At 43.8% G+C, this 23,458-nt stretch overlaps 1 protein-coding gene across 5 annotated transcripts in view; it reads right to left on the bottom strand.

Annotated features, from left to right (window-relative positions):
• dclk2a (doublecortin-like kinase 2a) overlaps nucleotides 1-3,090 on the bottom strand; it is a 34,367-nt gene extending 31,277 nt beyond the window's left edge. For 3 of the 5 annotated variants that reach the window (XR_011985477.1, XM_023799342.2, XM_023799344.2), the window contains exon 1: nucleotides 1,611-3,090. Coding sequence is in view for 4 of the 5 variants with exons in the window: in XM_023799342.2 (XP_023655110.2) it covers nucleotides 1,611-2,169 (559 nt within the window). In the remaining variant the exon portion in view is untranslated. The remainder of the gene's footprint in view (nucleotides 1-1,610) is intronic. The other 2 variants (XM_023799343.2, XM_023799347.2) reach the window with 2 other exon arrangements.
• Nucleotides 3,091-23,458: the final 20,368 nt, after the last annotated feature.

Genomic DNA, 23,458 nt, shown 5'->3' with positions numbered 1-23,458 from the left:
TACCAGTTTAGGAGGCGCTTTCAAGACGCAGATGTGTTATGACGGGGTTGGGTATATGACCACAGCAGGGTCTAATGGGCCCCCATGGGTGTCTGACAGGCACAGACACAAAAAGATGCGGATTTGGACATTTCTAAATGTGGTGTGGGTCCACACTCTGATTTACTGTGCGGGAAGCACACTGAAGGAATGCCACAGGATAAATATCAGACCTTATAAGAATTTAAACATTCATAAATAATAAACAAAGGCTTTCCTTTGGTATTAGTCACTAGCACACAAGAACAGCGGGTGAGCACCCGACTAGATGAATCCACCGCTGCACCAAACCTCCAGAGCTCTGGACTTCCTGTTGTTTATAATCCTACTTACTCATCCAGGTCTTCAGGTTGTGCAAAATACAGTTTGAGTGATCAACACGGTCAAGCATTATGGTAAACACTCTACTGGTCTGACTGGGAGTGGAGCAGGTCTCCAGGGGTGCAGCATACAAGAATTCACCAATGCCACACATTAGTTCACAGACCACGTTCCAGAACCGCTCAAAAGCCCCCCCCCCCCCCCCCCCCACCCCCACCCCCAAGTAGACCATAAACAATGTAATCTGCCCTCTGGGGGAAACGGCTACTGACCCACATTTCTCGCCATCTAAAGAGGGAACGGGACGTCGGGCGAAGTGGGAGAGGAATGCGATTCTCGGGTGTGGGGTCGGTGGACTGACGGGACAGGAAGCCTCGGTGACTGCGTGGGTCACCGCAAACGACCGCCAGGCGCTGCTGCCCAAAATGAGGTTTGCTAATATCAATCATTAAAAAAATTTTTTTTGACCAACTCATAAAAAGTATTCGCATTACTAACATACTTTTTCCATTGAATCCTTACGCGCGAAATACTTGGTTCGCATTTTTTACTATACGGTAAAGATTAAGGACAGTTCAGATTTCCACATCTACCTACTTCAGCTTCCCCGCATCTTTGTACCGGTGTAATTCTGAAGGGTTTATCTTTTATCTTACAGCTAACCCGCCCCCGTTTAACGTCTGACAGCCCCAATTTGCGGGGGAAGGGACTGCATTAATATAAATCACGTTGATGAAGGGAGGGAGCTGCGCGTGCAGGAGTAGCACTGCCTTCTGCCCCGGATCCCCTGTGTCAGAGGCGCCCCCCGCCGGCGGGGTCACTCCGGGGGGTGTCTGATAATTTCACGGGCTGCTGCTTGCATAAGATTAATTCTGATACAGACGAAACGATAACGTAACCCTAAGGCATATCGCAGCTAATCATTCTCCCACAATTTATGACTTTATTGTGGAGCTATTTTATCACGTCAGCTGTGATAATGTATAGGTTTTTTAATATAGTATTGCACTAAAATACTAAATGCAAAGTTATGGAAAACTACAAATCTCTGTGAGAGACACGGGCAACATACTGATAAATATGTGGTACAATATTAATTACTGCTTATATAGGTTTGGTAATATAGCGTCCAGAATGTCTGTATGCAACGGCTATTTACTCATGAAACCTGCCTTTCCGTTCAATTAAACGATAAGTCATTATTTGTTATGCAGCATTCGTGCTTTCGGTGAACAAAGCATTAAGCTCACCTTCCACCAGCTCCTCCAGGTTTGTGATCTTCTTGGTCCCGTCCACTGAGTAAATAGTCCGGACCCCCTGGGGCAGGTTGACGTTGTCCGACAGCGCCCGGGTCAGCTCCATGAGGAGCGCGTCCAGGGACCGGAATCGGTCGTTAGACACGGCGTACACCAAGCCCTTAAAGTACTTGTCCCCATTACGGTAAAATCGCACTTTTTTGGCTTTCTTCTCCGATGTTAGCGACTGCAATGTGCGGGTGCGGTAGAAACTGCAATGAGCACTGTGCGCCGGGCTCGGTACCAGACCGTTACCCCTGCAGCCTGACTGGGAGCCCGAACCGGACCCCCGGGAGGCTCGATGCGTCCTGTCCCGCTCCTCGAAGTGCTCCCACTCCATACTTTTGCTGACGGACATCCCCGGTGCTCTGAACGCACGGCGTGGGGCCGAATCTCTATTGTCAGTGATGCTCCCCGATGGCCGGGACCAAACAAAGCTTCTCAAATTCGCCTGGATCGCGACTGTATTTCCTTCCCGGATAATATTTTCAAATGTGAGTTTCTTCCCAATCATAGAGCCTTATGTGTCGATTCAGATTTGTCATTTGCCACGGAACGCATGCCGGATATCAGGGGTGAGAAGCGCAACGATAAAGCGTGATAATGAACCAGGCAGCCAGTCGTGTCTTCACCAAATTTTCACCAGATGAAACGAAGAAGTGACTTATAGGTGAATAAGCTGTAGGTAAAAAGAAGTGGGTTCAGTTACCACCTCGTTTACAGCTAAACGCCGTCCAAAAGCGTGCAGATCCCACTTATTTGCACTTCTACAGAAAAAGGAAACGGCGAAGTCATGCGGCGGCGCAATCAGACGCGGCTACTCCAGGATCCGGTGGGCAGAGCCGCACGTTTGCTGCGGAAAAACGGCAGCCTCCTGCTCCCTCACATCCTTTATGCGGCGGCGTCTGTGGAGCCGAGCACCGCAACGACGGGAGCTGTCATCCAAAGCCAAGCCAGCGTGGGGCGAAGACGTCGGCTCTCCCGGGTCCTAGAGAAGCTCCGTTCCGAATCGCATCTCTTCAAGCTGGTGTTTTTTGGGCGCTGATTGTTTCCGTAGAGGAATCCCGTTATCACAAATCTCAATGTATTGTTATAAATTAGGTGGAAGTATTCTTAAATTTTTGCTAACATAAACATGAAAGCTTTGGAAATACTTTTACTATTCATTGGTACTACGCAGACTGGTCCCTTTTTGGTTCATCGATCGATCAATCCATCCATCCTTCTATCCCTCCATACTTCCATTTGTCCTTTGCTGGGTCGGGGGTGGTTAATGAAGTTTAAGCACGTTGCCGTACAGAGACTTTTCGAGGGGCAGGTGCTCGAACTGGGGAATGGCGGAGGGTAAATTTTGCCGGCTGGGGGAGTCCCCTCGGTAAGTTTTGCGTGATCGCTGGCACTTCGAACTGCAAAAGGGAGCCACTTACAACCACCCACCTCCCTCCAATCGCACGTGATTTTAACAATATTAGACCTTGACGTGCTTTAATTTACTCCAGCGCCGCAAAATAGACTGAAAATGTGCGATACAATTGTCACTGTCGACACACCACAGAACAACAAAATGTGGGGTCGCTATTTAACCCGTATGTGACGTAGCAGCTATATTATTTAGTAGGTGGGAACCGTACCGTATCTTACACAGGGTACCACAGTGGTCCTTTGCTGGCCGTGCATTCAAGTAAGCTTCCCTAACCATTAGGCCACCACTGGCCCTAAAATATACTAATTAATGTAATATGTACGTTATCGCCGCTCTTCTGTTTTGCTTACAGGTTTCTGCTTTCGTGAAGAAGATTCTGAAACATGCCATGTGTGGCAAACGCATTTTATTTCATTATAAAAGCTGCATATATCCAAAACTATCTGGTGAAATATAGGAAATATATATGTTTGTCGACAACAACCACATTGCAATATTAAGAACACCTTAGTGATAATAATTAAATATATAAAAACCTTTTTAAAAATAGTATAGCTGTGCCAAAGCACCAAATTATTTATGTGGAAAAATTTTGTATTTGTATCCTGGCTGTAAGCCACAAATCATTAGGTTCTACAGATCATTAACAAATATAAATATCTAGACACCATAAACAAAGTAGGCTATTTCTGTCACCACATACAGACACAGACGAAAGTGATTAAATGTGGCTCATTTGTTACAAAGTCAGTCACACAAAGCAGAAAGGGTATGCAGTGTTCAGGTCTGTAATATTTACCAGATACATTCTGCATAGTTGTTCTTTGGTCAGTGATAATGTACAGTCAGAAAATGTCCACCATAAACCAGAAAACGTGGAAAGAGTATGTGGATGCAAGGGTTATCAGAGCCAAACAGCAACTCTCCGTTATCAGTGAGGAGTCATGCTGTTGACCTCCAAAGAGGAGATTAGAGAACTATCATAGTATTAAAACATCTTCGCTGACAGACACTGAGAATACCCAGCCTACCACTGTCACTGCTGAGCTCATGCAGTCTCTGGTCTAAACGTACGTCATGTGACTTTTGGGGTCAGAGACTAGCAGCAAAGTTGCCCCCGTCCTGACAGCAAGTGCCTGGTCTGTTAGCATGCAGACTGCTTGGGTTTAATTCTATTTAACAGTATCACTTTGATCTTGATATTCGTACATTTAGTCCAGCCTTGCAGCTGAAACTGTAATTTGATGAGGTGGGTATACCTTATAAATACAATCCAGGACAAAGGTTAGGCCCAGAAAAAAAAGCAGGAAATCCTGTAGAGGTTTGAAATTTTAAAAGGGAACTTTAGATAACAATGGCAGCAGGAGAAGCCGTGAGTGAGTGCGCCTTTGGGGAAGCTTTTGGTCATGTTTGTTTTTCTCGTTAAATAGGGTTTATGAAAAAAGGCGTAGACTGAATGCCGAAAGACAAGGAGGTCCCTCAAATGGATAAGCAGAATGGGAAATGAATTAATTAAATATTAATGCCCCCTTTTTTTCGTGAAACAACAGCATGTAGAAATGTTGTAGCTGAGATAACTGAAGTCGGATGCATTTCTAACACATTCTTTTCATGTTTTGTTAGGTTATGGCTAAATCTAATGGGCAGAGGCAAGCTGTTTGTAACACCGGGTAGATAGGGATGTTGGTGTCCTGTGACTTGGATACTCTCAGAAAAAAAAGGGTACCAATTTGTACCTTTGCTTGTGGGGCTGTACCCTCAAGGGTCTGCCAAATATACCCTTAGCTGGTAATTACCCTTAAAGGTAATTGTACCTTTTAAGGTACAGAAATAGACACTGAGGAACATTTTTTTTACCATTGGGGGCACATTAATGTTGTTTGTACCTCGGGGGGGGGGGGGGGTCCATTTCCATACCTTAAAAGGTACCGAATTGTAAGGTACAGCCCCAGTAACAAAGGTACAAACTGGTACCCTTTTTTGCTGAGACTGTACATGTACTGTTTTTTTTTTAACACAGAAACATAATGCTATCTGTGGAATTCACGTGTTGACTGATTGGACTGGGTGAAGGGGTACAGATTCCTATGATTCCTTTGTGGAGACGATAAGCAGGATGTGTGTATGAATAGTAGCATGATGCATGCGATGTCTTTCATATCTAAGACCTGGGATAGCCATGCTTGCCCTGCCCTTGTGCAGAGTATTGCTACAGTAAATTATCTTTTAAATAAAAATATATATACAGGTCAGTAGCTGAAGTCACATCAGATACAAGCAGCTGGATGTTAAGACGCTCAAGAGGGTTATCAGGTGAGATTTAAGCCAGTCATGCAGCTTCAGAGAGCCAGAATCATGTCTTCACATGGTTGCCATACTTCTCGGTTGAGCCCCGTGCTTGCTCCTTTCAGTCGGTCCCGCAGCCACGCCGCGGTCGCACCCTCATCACATCGCTGACACAAAGACAGGGCACGGCGGTTTGACAGGCCCCGACTCGGCACAATCTATTTCATTGTTGTGCTTTTTCAGATGCCCGCGAGACACATAAATAATTGAATCCGGATAAAACCGGCTGAAATGCTCTCTCTGATAGCTTGCGAGCGTTGCCGTCTGGATCGAGACGCGCTGGGTAATCCCTGCATGTCACAAGGCTCTCTCTCTCTCTCTCTCTCTCTCTCTCTCTCTCTCTCTCTCTCATGCATGAGGCTTGCAGATGTTTGAGAGCGAACAGTACCGCCCCCCCAACAACTGCGTCCCGATCCTCTCATGAATATTTCATGGTGTCGCTGTATCGTGCATTCACATTTCCTGTTACGGCATCAGTGTTAACCCATGTCTTTACTTTAAGGGCACCGTCACCGTGACAGAACAGCATTTTGGGTCGCTCAGGGATACGGTTACCATGGCGCGAGGTTCCTGCCCCTGTTACACTCAGATTACTGCCACTGGCTGTTACTTATGGCGAAACGTGGGATGCTGTTTTTTCCACACATCAGTCATACCAAGTGCATATAAGTGAATCTCTGTGTCTATGTAAGAATACCCAGCAACAGACTGGCCTCCTGTTGGGGGTGGTTATCCGTCTTCTACTCAAACCTTCCAGACACAGGCTACAGATCAGGTCACGAAAATCCTGACTGAATAAATGCCCATTTTTCAAAATGGACAGATGAATAGCGTCGAGCCATAATGAAATTCGAGAAACTGGCCAGCCAGTAGAAGATGAAACAAGATGGATTAAGTTGCTGTCTACCAGCTGTAGACTATAAACACTGACTGGTTGTATCCTGAGCGCATGTTTAGATGAATACTAATTATCTTCATTAAAAACCACACAAGTTTATCCTTTGTTGTTGATATGTTTTGTGTTATGTCACCCACTATCGTTCATTAGTGTTTCTAATGGCCCCGTCGTTTAGCATGAAAGCATTTTTCTCTAAGTTCAACTATTTGACTTTCAGAAAGCGTTTTAACAATTGTCCATTTTCTGACTTCCAGTTTTTACACTGTGCATTATCGCCACCTGCTGCTCGGATATTGTAATTGCAAGCAAAGAAATTGCATGTTTTCAAAATTATACATTTTCGTACATTGTTATTTTGAAAGCTTTTTCCAGTCTTACGTTTTCCCGTCCCAGAGACCCAAGGGACAGCACGTTTTTGTTCTAGAAAGCACTAAAACACCTGGCTCGGCTCATAAACGTATAATCAAGCGCTTAATCATTTGAATCCGACGTGATAGTTGCATGTTTTTTTTTCCCCTTGGGTCTCCAAATCTGACACTGGAAACTACTCCATGGTCTGTTTTTAATGATCGTTTTCTTCTTATTCTTTTGAAGACCTTAATTTCAGAAATATCACAATAGTTAGAATTAAATACGATTTTAATCACGTGGAGTTGCAAACTGTGTTAATCAAAACAGTAGTAATCTACTTAGTATTAGAGAAGGCAGGTTCACCAAACCTGTCAGTAAAAGGTTGAGTGCGAATGCAGCGATCTGATGGGGTGTCAAACTGGGAGAAGTAGTGACGACTTCAAAAATATAAAAGAGACATTATTGATCTCAGCTGGAGAGCGAAACTGCACTGCCTCCGGTTTAAGCACAGAGCAGTGAACTTGGGCATTAATGAAAGGCACCGCAGCGTGTCTGATACGATGTAGGTCACTGACCTGATTTCGCGTCTGAAATTATTCTGCGCTAATTCTATTACAGTAGGTTACCTCCGACTTGGGGTGTTTGGCCATCAGAGGGAACCGCTTTACCCACGGCTCCCATCTTTCACATTGCATGAACTTTGGGAGGCCTGACCGACCGTCAAGGTAGATTCTAGTCCGAAGTCATCGGCCTCGGACCGTCAGGCAATTCCACTGTGATAGGTTTGGAAGGTTTATGTAGGAAATATAGAACAACAGAAGATGTATACAGAGTCCGTTGTTAGGAAACGTGTCTATTTCAAGTCCTCGTGAGCGAAGTAAAATCAGTCATCTTTATAGCACGTTTAAAAGACAAGTGTCAACCAATATGCTGCACAATAAAATCAACTGAGATAAGACAAACAAACAATTAAAACAGAGAAAATGCAATATAAAACTTATATCAACGTAAAACTGAGATCAAACAAAAACATAGATAATATAAAAGAGTAAAATACAAAGCAATACGTAAATTAAAACAGAAGGTAAAAGAACGACTACCAGAATTAAAAGCAAGTAGTAGAAGACCATAACCAAGTGACACCAAGACAGAACAGACAGCCGACTACAAGTGACTAAAACGCCTGGGAAAATAAACACGTTTTTTAAATTTGACTTAAATTTTCAAGTAATGATGAGGGAAGATGAGTCCAATCGAGCTGAATTTCCCCCCTGTACTATTAATACTGACCGAAAGAGGGAGCCAACATACCCAGGTACACTACTATGTTCTGGAGCATATTCAAGTAGCGTCTTTTTATAAATGAGAGAAGTATTCCTGTGAATTAAAAATCACAATGTCAGCCATTTAATTTTAGTAACTCAAAAAAGGCCTTTTCTTACACCTCAGTCCATTAATACATGACTAAAGGTTATTAAGAACTCATTGTGGTTTCCAAAGTTGGCGTGTGTTCAGTGATTTTCATTTCCCTATTTTGGCATATTAAATACATACAATATACGGTTATATGAGGTAAAGTTAAAAGCTATATAAGGCCACTTACAGTGTCACCAACCAGCTGGCTGGCGTGAGATTTTCAATTCGAGACAAGTCTGCACACATAGGCTATTTGCATATACTGTATGTAACAGTTGTATTAACTTGTAAATAGTCTGTAAGGTTTGCACTCTGCCCCCAAAGCTTTTGATGTAGCTAATTTAATGTTTATAATGGAATTAAATAGATCTGCCGGAAGTTTTCTTGCGTGAGGGTCGGAGTATGACTGCGTGAATATTACGCCAGATGCGTAAGAATTGGCAACCCTGCACTCAATTTGATAATCATATCCAGGCATGGTCGTGGTGATACAAAGTCTCTCCCAGGATTCATTGCGGTCATTGGGTCACGTGACAGGATGCTAGTCCAATAGAGAGGACATGGTCTTACATAAGAGAGCGAGGGCGGGGGTTGTATTCCTGTATAAGTGGGGACATCCCGTTCTCTGTTTAGTTAATGGGCTAACAAAATTACAAAAAAGAAAGAAACAGATGGAGTTTCCCCGTAAATGTTTCCTTAGAAAGGCGCACGTAAGCATATTCACCTGTTCAGGCCAACCGAGATTCACTGATGTACCTTTAGAGCACTTTTTTGGGGTAAGGGGGGGGGGAGCAGGTGATCAGGAGGCATAAATAAAGAGCCGGGGCTCGATTTTAACCCGGAGGAACCAGGGCTACCCGCTGGTCCACCATCCCATCTGCTCTTAAAGTCGCTTAAGATAACAATGCCTGCAGGGCATCTAAGTTATGCAAGGCGCCTCGTGCACCTGTGCGGCACTGTAAGGCATTGTAGGATAATAAATCAAAGTCACGAATTAAACCAATATGGAGGCGCACTGCTTGACTTTCCCTCAGAACCCCTTTTTTTCCCTCAGATCACAATAAGCAGGTTTGTAGGCTGCCTGCAATTAATACATTGACCGGTTAATAAGACTTATTATAGGTTAGGTCAATGGGTGAAAGTGATTTATTATAATACAAAGGTATTAACAACCTATTTCCTCTGGAATACAGTAAGTGGGCATGATTTGCAACGTGGGCAACAGATGGCGCTGTTGGCCAACCGCGGAGGCTCGCGCACTGAGGCTCGCGCCCGCATCTCATCGTTATTCATATCTGCAGAATATTGTGCTGAAGGAAAGGTGTCACCCCGTGGAAGTCTTACCGGACTCTCCGTGGCGCCGCAGCGCCTATTCCGGGCACAGTGCTTCAGTAGTCCTGCGTAGCGCACGATAGCCAGCGTGTCATCTCCATCACGCCCTCACGTTTACATATGTGGGGTCGGGGGAAATAATTGTTTCTTAATGCAGATTTTTCGTTCCGGGCAAATGGGATTACTTGGCTGCTCCATCCGTTCCCCGAAAGGATAGCTGCTATAGTTGCTAGGAGACGCATCCCTCCTTCTGTATAACTACTGTGCAGTATTCTGTTCAGAAAGTACGGTTTTTTAAAAGAATGATTCCCTGTTAGATATCAGACTCTCATTGACTATCGGGAATACATCACGGTTCCTAAGAAATTTACTTAACACCCTGCAGCAGTTAAGAGGGTTTCCTGATTAAAGCACCCTCCTATGTGCATTTTACAGTTCACAACAAGTAACCACAGAACCCTGAGTCAATGCCAGTGGGTTATTCACTACTACTGACAACTAAATTCAGTCCTGTTTCTGTCACAAACATGTTAATCTTTTTCTCTCCTGATCCATCTGTTGTTGAGTTCCATTATGTCGCCGAAATCTTGCATATCATCAGATTTCCCGTGTCTTCATAGCACCAATTTGCTCGCATCGTTATTCAATCACTGACACATGTCCATAGATGTGTTCCCTGTTGTTGTGAAGGGAACGTGAGGCAATTTCAAGAAAAACACGGGAATACTCTGTCACTCTGTCTTTCCAGCTGCGGTTACGAGCAGTCGAAGAATTTTCATTAGTTTTGCTTAGAATGACAGGAAATGAAATTCGGAAATAAAACCAGGACACTACCTCTGTTCTACTCCAAGCCAAGGGGTCAAATCAGTCAATTACTGTTGCTAAAATATAGGTGTTTAAAAGATACATTTAATGAGTTTATGGATAAATAAGAATAAATAGCCATTTAATTTTTTTTCCATTTTCTAACGATAGTCACAGTGCGCCTGGTGCCTTGTCACCTATACCCGATGTGACCACGCAGCCACCGTCATAAAGCACTAGACCATCCTCAAAGGAGCAGCACACATACAGCATTCAGTGTTTTTTTTTTTGTTATCAAATTTTCCCTGCGTGCCCGTGGTCAGGCCCCAGAGCACAGGGTCGACTGCTCCGACCTCTGCCAGGTGACCGTCGGTCATGCAGAGCGAATCCCACTGCAGAGCGAAACTGCTGCATGGCCAAAAAAAAAAAACTCCTGATCACCGGATTACAATAATTACAAGTTAGGTATATTTGCATAATGAAATTCAACTGGATTTAATCCAGTGTAATACACACACTTTATTATTTATTTAGACATATGTGAATAAATGTATATTTGCAACATAAGATTGGGTTATAATAATAAATGCACTCTAATAAGTGTATGTGCAGTAAGACACGAGTAACAAATACATTTATAAATGTGGTTTGAATTTTAAGTCCAGCTTGTATGCAAATACATCAGTTGGTATTCAAATGGCAGGCAGGCATGAGCTGGCAGGGGGCAGAGTGATGGCCCAGGGCAGGGTCTGGGCTACCTCCTCCGTTGCCATGGCGAGTGATCGCCAGCCCTGGGCCTGCAGGTAACGCAGTTAATGAAACCCAGCTGGCTCTCGTTAGCTTAAATAGCTCGTTAGGGTTATTCAGTGGGTTAGCTAGGAAAGGAAGGGAGTGTTAGAGGAGAGGAGAGGAGGGGAAGGTCGGGGGAAGGGGTTTCTGCTCAAGGTTTGTGTGTGTGTGTGTGTGTGTGTGTGTGTGTGTGTGTGTGTGTGTGTGTGTGTGTGTTGGGGGGGGGGTGGTGTTTCAGATTGCTGCTCTTAAAGGGGCCATGCCCGATTTATGCCCCATCCATCCATCCATCCATCCATCCATCCATCCATCCATCCATCCAAGCACCTAATCAAATATTTTGTTTTTTAATTCTCTCTATCTGGCCCTTTAGTAATGCCCCCGGCAACATGCCACCTTGTACCCTGACGCATAGTCGACCGCAGAGTCGACCGCAGTGTCGACAAGTTTTGAGAGTGTGCTCTCGCTGCCTTTTTGTATCATATATTTTATCACAAACTTTTATTCCTGTTTTACATTTTTAGCTCTCCCTCTGCGACCGACCCAAACAAAACCGGCATAATTATTTAACCGAGTGGCGGTCACGGTACCATTTATGTCTGTGACTTTCCCAAGGTAAGGATGGTGACGCCGCGGGTCGAAGGGACTGTCAGGGTCCTCGGCAGGACAGCTGTCACCTGTCACCCCGACTCGTCGTAATGGAGGTGATGCCATTCGTCTTGCGCCAGGTGGGCCCGGCCTGCTTTTCCTGGCCTGGCCCCCGGGCTGTCGGCTCCTGAGCTTGTTAGTGCCGATCGCGGTGCTGGATTAGGATCCGCGGTAATGCCGGGATGCTGGAGGTGGCCACACTTGCTTCCGATAAAAGGCTTCACTGCCAGCTGCTTAAGTGCTGCAAATCACCTCTCCTGGAAGCAGATTCGCCGGTTTCAGTTCAATTATCGCCGCGAGGGCCATCAGGCCGGGGGGGGGGTCCCTGACAGGCCGTGAGCTGCTTTACGAAACGGCCTGTTTTGCATGTAAATAAATACATGTGTGTGTATGTAGAGCATTATGAAGGAGAGATAGATATGAACATCCACAAAAACGCACAGAAGTGTTTGCATACATTGTACTCTTAATCACAGTAGTCTTTCTCATTTTGGACAAGTAATGACTCGACTTGAGACAGGCATTTTTAAATGGGGCATAATTAAGAAGCTCATCTGAAGTGATATCACTGTAAACTTCCAGATGTAGTTTCCTGTTGTACTTTCAACAAGCCCATGGCTCAGTGCCTCCACCGTAGATGTGAGGCCACATGTTGACTTTGACGCGCCACGGAGTCCTGTCCATGTGCAGATATTCAGTCTCGCGGTATCAGGTACGGAGAGTTTGCGTTGTCAGAACTAGAGTGGCAACAGCTAGAAGGACAATTGGGTGGGATGTCATTGGTTGAAAGGGTGTCTGTTTCCCCAGTGAGAGGGACGCCGTTTCCTTGACCCTGTCCTGGATTCTGAGACAAGAACAAGAACCAGGAATGAATGAATATCGAAAGCACTGGGCTATTTGGAGTTTTACTTACACAAAATGTTCTGAGGGCAGAATGAAAAATGATTGGTTCAGAGAGATAACCAGTCAGATTGTAGAGGAGGTGGGAACGAGCAAGTTGAGGAAGTGGGACCAAGACATTTGATTGGCTGGACCCACCTCCTCTACAATCTGATTGGTGATCTCTCTGAACCAGTCAGTTTTTTTGTTCTGCCCTCAGAACATTTTTGTGTAAGTAAAACTCCCATGAGCAAGCATGGGACCTTGGGGGTGGGGTTTAACTGCATGCCAGTTGCTTGTATTGGTATGTACTATGAAAGTGAACCCTGAAGTTCAGGAACTGAAGCTGCATGCTTCCCCAGCACTACGTGCGATTGCCAGCTCACCGTTCCCTCTCTATAAATACAGCAGATTGATTTCCCTGCTCTTCTCTGCAGAAGATTTACGAGGCTTACAGTGATTCAGTTTCAACTAGGCTGCCACTAACTGGTCCGTGCCAAACACAAGGACCGGAGCAAGGACCGGGTTAATCCCAGCAGGGGTCCTGATGTGTCACGACAATGTGAGTTCAAAGGTTAATATGACAAATGACTGTCCCTCTCATTCAGTGTGTCTTTTAGGCTCAAAAGATTTAAAAACATACATGCACTTTTCATGTTTACAGTGCATCAAATACCATCCATCCATCCATCCATTTGTCTCCATAACCATTACCCAGGGTTAAGGTGACCTAATCCAAGATATTCATATTTGGGACACCCCAAACAGGATGACAGGGGTCATTCAAAGATCCCGATTTCACCTGACAGCATGTTTTCAGACTCACTGTAAAATTCTCAGAAGCTCTCCCTGGTAAGATTTCACCCAGTGCTGTTTTTTTCCAGTGTTGTGGTTGGTGTCTGTGAGAAGGTAAATATGGATTTCACTTGGGTTGCATCCAGCCTGGAAGTAAAAATCATTCTGTGAATGATGTGAAAAGAATATTCAAAATAATGATTAGTTTCACAAGTCACAGAATGTATTTTTTTAGGCATCTGGTTTGTCATGCATTTTTTAGTTTACTATTAGTTCCTGTTTATTTTAAAACATACTATTTGTTTTTTCAAATAGTCACGTATCATGCTGATGTTTTTCAAAATGACAGCAGAGCTCTCTGGATACAAATACGTATCTCCAGCCACGATTCGTGGACACGTACGACATTCTTCAATGGCTATTCTCCTGCTTTGCATTCCTCTCGCAGTCATCTACCTGATCACTGCATTCGTTGTAGCAGCTGCACATGAAGGTACATGCTGAGGGTGATTCTGCACTGATGGAAGACCAAAACAACAACAGTTTGTTAAACACACAGAAGTGTCTCAGCACCAGTACACCTCTGTGCCTGTGGTCGGAAGGTTGTCGGTTCAAGTCCAGCTTCAGCAGAACGGTCTCATGCCCATGTTTGTCATGGAGAGCAAGACTAAGTAGGCAAAAAGAGAATTTCCCCACGGGGATCAATAAAAGTGTCATTATTAAATCAGGCAAGGGTGGTGGTGGGGGGGGGGGGGTTGTGGCCATTCAGGTCAGGTTTGAATCAGATCAGCTCATGATTCATTTAGGTCAGATCAGGTCATGATTCATTCACATCTGCACTTTATCACCATTTACATAAGACTGACGTCTGTTTCACGTCTGTCTCTTCCTGCAGCTGTCATGCACCCAGAACCTAATTCCTGCACCTGCATCCTGTTGTGGTCCTTCCCAAAACACAATACCTGTTTTGTTTTCCTGTGTGCCTCCATTCCCAGAGTCCTTGTGTCCTCAGAAAGGCTGATGACTGGATAAGTTGTTATGGAAAATTGATGGATGTATCCCTTTGTAGGCAGTGTGTCACAAAAGGGCCTCCTTGAAAAACCTCATACAAATAACAAGAACTTTACCCTTAAATAAAACCACAACACAATAAAGATTTTGAAGGTCAGTGTTATATGTCAGCATTGAAAATAAGGTTCTTGGGGTCAGATTTGTTGCAATTCTAGTGGGACAAAATTTGTATGTCTGGAACCTCAAGTACATACGTGCAAGGTGTATACAGCAAGAGATGTGTGGTGTAAAGTGTTGTCGTCGGGTTGGGTTAGGCTTCTGTGTTTGTGATCTGATGATTGCTGGTTCAGATCCAATCCTTGGCAGAAAAATCACTCTTTAAGCCTTAAGCACCCAAAATGTTCCAGGGGGCGCCAGATAAAATTTTGACCCCAGATTTCACTCACAGCTACATATGTATGTCTCACAGGAGAGCATGATGGGATATGCATTCCCAGTGTACCTGTGCTCAGACTTGTACAAATGGCAGATAAAGTATTATTTCACTTCTTTGGCATGATGTGATGTCATAGACCTATAATAGGGCTGAGAGTTGTTGGCGTGGCTGTATACGTATAGAGTTCAAAGACAGTGGTTGTCACAGAGAAGCAACAACGGGGAATATGGAGGTCAATTCAATTAAAGATCAGATTAGAATCCAGATCGAAGTTAAGGATAGCATTAGGAGGAAAAACAATCCCAGTCAATAAGTGTTTGATGGGGGAAGATGATACCAGCAGAAAGGAAGATGAAAAAAAGCAAGCTGGAAAAAGTCGTACCCGCAAACGCAACAGAACATTCAGGAAAAGTGGAGTGCAAGGGGGTGCGGAAAATACCCCATGGGAGTAGAGTGAGGGAGAGAGAGAGGAAGAATCAAGAAACGCCTACGAGGGAGAGGTAGAAAACTTCTCTCAAAGGAAGCAAACATTCAGAGGAGAGAATGGGCAAAGGCGTTCCACCGATGGCCTGAGAGGAGCAAATTCCATCAAAGCTCCAGTCTTGCACACGCGGAGCAGGGCTCTGATTTGCGGCCCCAGCGGGGGAGAAAAGGAGAGCTTGGCAAGATGCTCAGGTCATTTAGCAAGCTCCCCAACTGGACAAAGAGAAGTGAGTGTTTCCGTTGGTACCTCAGCTTGACTGAAGGCCAAGATGGACCCCACAGCCTAGAAGTGAATAGCAAAGACTGCCCTCTAGAGAGCAGGCAGGATATAACACCAAGAGGCCTCAACGGGCATATTTAGAAAGGATGCATGAAGGAAGCAGATCTGAGGACTGTAATTCCTGTCGCCTTGTTGCTAATCAGAGGGGCCCCAGGAACAGATCCTGCTCAGTTTAAACTCTTTTGGAGCATGATTGTAAGAGGAAGGCAGGGGGATAAGATTTATATAAATAAACATATTAAATCACCATTTAACAGCCAAAAATGGACATTGACCGCCTTCATGCCCTTTCTGCTAGTCTGAAAGTACATGAAATTACAATAAAATTAAAAATATAATAGTGTGGAATAATAGTATATTAATAATGGGCACAGTTAAGGGGATTTAGGTCATTAAACGTTTATTACTATTATTATTATTTTTGTTTTCGCTGCAGTAACTAAATAAAAATAAATAGAAAAATGAAAAGGAAAAATATCTGCATGTTAAATGTCTTTCCAATATTCCGGAAGTTCTATGCAAAGCTATAGGAAACCCTGAAGAGTCGAGATACAGTAGTAGGGCGTCCGTGGTATTTAGCAAGAAGCAAATATTCAGTTACGTGTGATATCTGCAGCGGTGTTTTACACTGGCAAGGCGGGAACGCCTGCTCTATGAATATATGAATATGCATTTAAAATAAAAACACAGGGATTCGTATAGCTGAAAACAAAACTGCTGCCGTCGAGACCAGCAAACAGTCAACGATACGGTCCTTCTCTGGTCAAAAGAACCGAGAAAATAAGACCAAGTGAAATTATTAATCGTTGTTACTAAAGATCCATTTTTATATTCGGGAAATAAGATAGCTTAAATGAGGTGACCATAAACGTTTTAGACAAAGTCAACATGTCAGCTAAAAGACCCCGATTAAGTCAATCTGCCTGGATCTAGGTAAATAAGTCTTTTTAAAGAAATTCTTTTTATTATACTGCTAGGCCTATATAACTCTGACGAGTAGGCCTATATACGCGATTTTAAATGGATCAATGGATTAACTTGAAATTTACGGTCGCCTACACAGTAGTATAGTGATTAAATTATATTGGCCCACATAAGCGGTAAACCTTGACTGCTACAGAATTGCTAAACTTTTTTATGCATTTTAACCAAGTTTTAACCATTTAAGCGTTTTTTTTTTAATTCGTAACACTCGTTATAACCATATTTATTATGCATGTGAGCCTCCGTCTGTGTGAGTCGGCGTGACATCAAACAGTCATTTATTATTCCCGGTTCATTAAACTCCAGCGTAAAGAAAAAATAAATGTATTTGTGACTGAGACGGACTGTTTAGTGAAATTTCGGCATCAATAACTTTTTGTTTTCCACTGACTGTTCTTTTCGCGAATAAATGATAAATAAAGTTTTCCGGCTCAGGCTCTTACGATCATTTTCTAATTTGCTCATTCGATTCTCTCCTCAGGATTCGAACAACGTTTAAGAAGAGCGGTGGTGATTTCTGAAAACTGCCGAAAAGGGTGATTAATCCATTTAATGATGATTAAAATCAACGTAAAAATTACGGCTAAGACTTGGAATCGGGGTGTTGAAAAAAAAACAAAAAAACAATTAATGTGTTTAATGGAGGCGAATGATGCCATCAAGAAGGTGGATACCAGGAACAAGGTGGAAGCAAATACTGAAGAGGTTCACTGCCTGAGGGTGAAAGAAGAGGTTTCAGAAAATGTTTAGGAGGAGACAGGGAGAGGCAGTGTGTCAGAAAGGAATAATACATACCATGGAAAGGTGGACCACATCTGTTAAGAGAGGCAACAGGTCAGAGACGGTGAGAGAGAAGATCCAGAGAGGCACAATCAATGAGAGCTCCCACCTTACACGCAGGGGACAGTCCTCTCATTGAGACATCAACAGGAAATAAATGGACAGTGTTATAAAACTGAAGTAATGCTGGAGGTTTTAATCCCGGTCGAGAATGAGAAGCTCGGCATTTTATGAAGCTCTCCAGCTGGAAAAAGAGGGTGAGAGATCTTGTTGGCAGGCCCAGCACGACTTCAGGACGAGGTGGAGGCCATAGCCTAGATGGGAAGCTCAAAGGGTGCCCCCTAGAGGTGAGGTTGGGCATGACACCAAGAGGCCTCAGCTAGATAATTCAGAAAGGTGGCACAGTGGAGGAAGATCCGAGTTCAGCAACCTCAGTCGCCTCCATCATAGGCGGAGGACAATCACACCGGCCCCAGGAACCGCCAGGGTGTGACTGTAGGAGAGAACAGAAGCAGCTTACCGATAAAATTAAAATACCTAGTAAGGATTCAGATATCACGTAGTTGAAGTCACTGGCACATTAATACCTTTTGTGTTGTTTATTAAGCAGTGCCCACTGTGGAACATATCCAGTGAAAGTATCACGCAACCATGTATACGGTACCCCCCCACCGAGGAAGAGCCGTTATCTCTGACGGCCATAAACACCGTGTCCGCGTGAGCTGACGTGACGGCAAACGCTCATTAATTATTCCCGGTTCGGCCATCATAAAGAAATGAAACACGTTGGAGACAGACCGCTTTCCTTACAGCTGAAGAAGTGCCCAATGACTGTATCTCTGCAGAATCCCTAACGGTAACATTTCAGCATCTGCCTTTGCCACAGTTTTTACGGCACTAAGCTGTAAGGTTGGGGAAGGTCAATAAAAGCGCCTACTCACTAAGTTCACCTGTTCGTTGTTCCCAGTCCTTACATAACCGTTTTCTTTTCTCTCACCCCCAGTATACAGTCATAGTCATTCTATTCCCCAGTGCTTATTTATTTGAGTACATATTTCCCCAAGCTTATGCTGAGAACGTCATATTTGGTTTTCTTCCCTCGCCACGGATTTTTTCCTCCAGTCCCCGCTCCGTCTTCCCAGTACCCTTGTCAATCTGCTCCCCATCTTATAAACACTTGCTCTCGCATTTATTTACTGAACTCCTCCACAGTTTGGCCATCCTACACGCTGTGTGTGTGCTCCCACAATATACACGGGGAGGCTTCATTTCGCGAAGAACTGTCCAAGGTCCTGGCCACGTACTTAATATTATTAACATCTGCTTCACTTCAGCCGCATGTCGGCTAAATATCTGCAGCGCCGCAAAAAGCCGCGTATTAGCCAGACGTTGCTTAAGCGCCTCCTTTCTGGCGCCGGGATCAGAATCCTTATTGCCACGCCACCAAAGCCGGTGGAAGTTTGTGTTGGCGCGGCCCTGCTAGAGTTGGAGACGCGGTGACGAGAGACAATTAATTGTCAGGCGTAACGTGGACAGAGAATAGATACATGCAAAAGAGATAGAAGAGAAGAAGGTGGGTGATGAATAAAGGCTAAAATTAAATAGCTCAAGGAAGTTGTGTTTTGTATTAGTTATGTATTATCTTTATATAAATACTATTTCACATTTAATTTAAATCAGCCCATTTTGCCTTACATTGCACTCTCTGCTAGCTGTTTGTCTTGGCAGTCACAAGTAACCTAATCTGGTGGTCATAATGTCAGCCGTGCCGAGTATTATATCTTGAATCGGACCGTTTCCTCGCCTCCCTATGGGTGCATCTTGGAAGATCTGTAGTCTGTACGGCAACGACAGACACCCGTGTCTCTCGGCGGTTTTTCCGAGAGTTTGGATGGAGACGTCAGGCGCGTCGTTCCTCGTGAGAATCAGAGTGTCTACTAAATAAACGTGAGCCAGACCTTATAAACGTGAGCATACACCAGGGTAGTACACCATTATCATCATTTGGAATTGATTTTGTCTCGCTGTCGTTTGATAATTGCATCCATGCAGACTTTATACTAATATATGAACATGTCCTCCAGGAGTAACCATTTGTCTGGAAAGGTTGTAAATACAGCGCAGGTATTGTTAGTGTCCAAAGCAGGGGGTAATTATAGGATTTTGTTATGGTGGGGTGGGCATAAGAGAGACCGTCATTCATGCAGAGGGGCCGTCCTTATCATTAGCCAATGATATGTTTTGAATTGATGAGTGACAGGGAAGAAGGCGCTCCAGTGGCCAATCAGCTTTCAGCTCAGGCCTGCGACACTGCTCCTGTGTATGCTCCTGGTCCAAAGCATCTGTCCAGTGATCAATGCACTAAACACGTGGTACTATAATGTGGGCGGATCAAGCCCCAAACTGCCTGAAATGTTATCTTTGAAATCCAAACAAGTGCATTTCAAACCTGCAAACGCTGCATGGTCCCTCTATCCTAACCACTAACGTCTATTCCTAAGGTATAACTTAATGGACTGAGGCACTGGGACAGGAAACACAAAACCCTAGTCGTAAAAGATCATGGAATTAAATGCAAGACTTCCAAAGAATGACTTTGCTGGGGTGAAAGAGCCCAATAAATAGCATACAGAGCGGCACCTCCATCTTTAAAACAAAGGCCGGCTTGTTGGTGAGACAGACCATTGTTTCCAGTGCTTTCTTTAAACCTTGCCGTTTTTTCCGTTTCACTTCACAGGAAAGTTGCTGCGATTTTCCACACTGGCTTTAAGAATTCCCCCAAGCTGAGGTTAAAACTTCTCCAAGAAAAACTTTAAATTCTTCCAGGCTGAGTTACAACTACATGCTGAGGTGAATAAAGCCCGAACTAAAATCTGGACCCCCAGAGAGCCCCTGTCACAACTCAAGCCTTCGCCCTCAATGAGCGCCAACTGTCTGCTGAGCCGCTCTTCCCCTTTTCTGGGATTTTATTGGATGAAACTGAAAGATGTTTCTCATTGAGTTACAATATTCTGCTTGGGTTCTGGATCTGTAGGCAACTCTTGGCTAACGGCACATCATAAACACGAATGGCCATTGTTTTGACATATTTCTCACATTAACCTTCAATTGAAACACTGCTAATGGTGATTCATTTGTGCTCAATCCATTATCAATCTGAGCTTCATGAAAATTACATTTCATGGCTGCTGAGGAACAGCCGTATCTGTGATCAAAGTACTACTTAAAATATTTCATATACAGACATTCCCCGGGTTACGATAGTCCATGTTACGATATTTGGTAAGGTGTTATGATAGGTATTCCAATTCCATTCCGTTTTTCACCTTCAGTACATTATTCAACAAATTACATGCGATATTCGATACTTTATTATAAAATTGGCTTTGTGTTAATGATTTTGCCCAGCTGTAGGCCAATGTAAGTGTTCTAAGCATGTTTAAGGTAGGCTAGGCTAGACTATGATGTTTGTTCAGTTAGGCGTACTGTATTAAAAGGCATTTTCGGCTTACGATATTTTCGCCTTGCGATGGGTTTGTCGGAACGTAAGCCCATCGTAACCCAGGGAGCATCTGCATTGTGTTGCTCCTGAAAAATATCCTTGTGCTGTATATATGATTGATTTAAAATAGGGGTGTAAAATATAAATTATTTTTTAAAACTGCACTGAAGAGTATTATCCATTATAGAAGTCCAACAAAGACTGAGAAATGCAATACAGTATTGATTCGTGCCATTGTTCACTGCCATTGTTCCTGGTCCCTTGATCCAAGCAGCCATTTGCACTGTTGTGCTGTGGTAACTTTCTGCACTTTTGCTTGTCATAGATGTTTGGAGATGTGCAGGTGGGTTCAAATAGTGGCTAGATCACATACTGTCCAATGATACATTCAGTCAATTAATTCACAGAAAGAGAAAGATCTTGCTTTGGTTTGCTTCCACATAATTATCACGATTTAGTCATCTTTTCATAAAAGGCAAATTACAGCTGTAAACCTACCAGAAACCTTCCTTGATTTACAATTAACAGCCACATGAGGACAAATTAAGTCTTGGAACTAAGAAAGAATATGTGCATTTTTGTTTTGTGGTTGCCAGTGTTATGGAAGTGTGGTATTTGAGAGCCAAAGGATGTTTTAGTAGTGAACAATTGCTGTTGAGGCACAGGGGGGTAAGGATGTGAATCTCTTATTGAAGGCTCTGTTTTCCCAGATTGGCCCTTCCTTCACACAGTTGCACAGAATTTCACAAAATACAGGATCTATTTTATACATTTTTCTGTGTTCTCTATTTTTCTTTATTCAGTCATTTCTGTCACAATGTGCAGTCTGGCTGCTAATGCTGATGCTGCTAATGCTGATGTTGCTAATGCTAATTCCGGCAGTCGATGGATGATAGTGGCGTCGATTGCAAAGGAGCAAAGCGAACCAAAGACCTGAGGAAGATGATGGGTCATTATCGCTGGCCTCGGCCCACAGATTCCCCCTGAGATCAGAGTTCACCTGTCCGACACGAGAGTCCGAAGACGGTGTTCATCACGTGGAAGGCATGCTGTTTGAAAAGTACGGACACGGAGTTTCCATGGAAGTTGGTATGCTTTGATCCAACCAATGGTTCATTTTCCCTCAATGCATTTCTCGTTTTATCCCAGTATGCAGTGGCTAGTCTCATTTCATATTTTCCACTGCAACACGAGAGTCCAACACACTCCTCTTACTAGGATCATGTTCTCAACTACCTGCTTTGTTTCCATTCTTCAGGCTCTGGGTCTCATCAAACTGCAAGGGGGGGGGGGTGCTGTTTGCTGCATTCCACCCACAGCCGTGTAGGTGCTCAGTTGATGGTAGGCGTTGCCATTGAACGAAGGAATTCATGCAACTAACTCATGAGTCCTCAAACTTTTAGGCCTGCGACCCCCAAACTATCAGTGCCACAGACTCCCTGGGTAGATTTTGCCGATTGGGGGGATTCCCTCGATAATTTTGCTGATGGGTACATTTAGACATTTCGCCAGCCTAGGGTGGGGTTCCCCTCAGTAGAATTATCCGTAGAATCGACCGGCTGTGACTATTGTGACGATGGACATTTTTATCACATTATTAAAATTTTATCAACACACCGTGGCAATCATCTGGCAAGGCACCGGTGCGGGACCCCTGATCTCACCCCCCTTAAAGACAGGTGAGTGGTTTTACATGTTTAGTTTCGGGGCCTTTACAAATTTGCACCCTGTTTCCTCTTCTGCTTCACCTTCCAGATCTTAATCCAGATGTGCATCTCAATCCAGATGTGCTCCTCATATTTAAATTGCATACGGCTCGACGGTTGCAAACAGACAATGGAAAGGATGTTTCCAAGCAGGTAATTACTGTACACCACTGGGCACATAAATTACACCAAATATCTCTCCCACTAATTCAATTTTAGCTCTCTTTACAGCTCAAACTAATCAGACTGCTATACTAGTAATAATAAGGGTGCACTTGATGGCTCTAAGTTTCCCAATACAGTCCTCAGGGACCGGCTTCCAGTCCACATTTTTTGCTACCAGGAGCAAAAACGTGGACTGTCTGATATGGAGCTGGAACAAAAACATGGACCGTCTGTGGGTCCCCAAGGACCGGGTTGAGAAACACTGCAAAACTTGCCAGGACAAGGTGACTGTTCTTGGCTTTCTTAGTAGATAGTTTAGGGATCCCTGAACAATCAGTGCATTATTAATATATATAAATGCAACCTGCAAGTGAATCATTTTTAAATATGTACCAAAATCAAGTTTGGGCACGTATGTTTTTTTTTGGGGCAATCACATTGGGTCAAAGGCGTACTCAAAACTGACCTCTGTTCAAGCGGGAAAATTGAATCTAATATATTTGATTAAGTTTTTTGCCGGGACCCCATCAAGGGATCATGTGGTAAGTTCAAGCCCCAAACCAAAAGTACAGCAGTTTCAGATCGCAGTCATTACCCTACAGGCACTGTGCTATACACGGGCTTGTTGAGGTCAGTGGGGTTTAGATGTTCTTGCAAACAGTCGTTTACCTCATTAAATCGTCATTGTTCATTTTGCTTGTAGGACCTACGCATGCCCTGCTTGTTCTGCCAATAATTTATGGACACACTGGGAATGCATTTTTTTTTAATGCTG

Source organism: Paramormyrops kingsleyae, chromosome 25 (genome assembly GCF_048594095.1).
Source record: "Paramormyrops kingsleyae isolate MSU_618 chromosome 25, PKINGS_0.4, whole genome shotgun sequence".
NCBI lineage: Eukaryota > Metazoa > Chordata > Actinopteri > Osteoglossiformes > Mormyridae > Paramormyrops > Paramormyrops kingsleyae.
The sequence above is the reverse complement of the archived record's forward strand: the minus strand, read 5'-3'. Positions and strand labels throughout refer to the sequence as shown.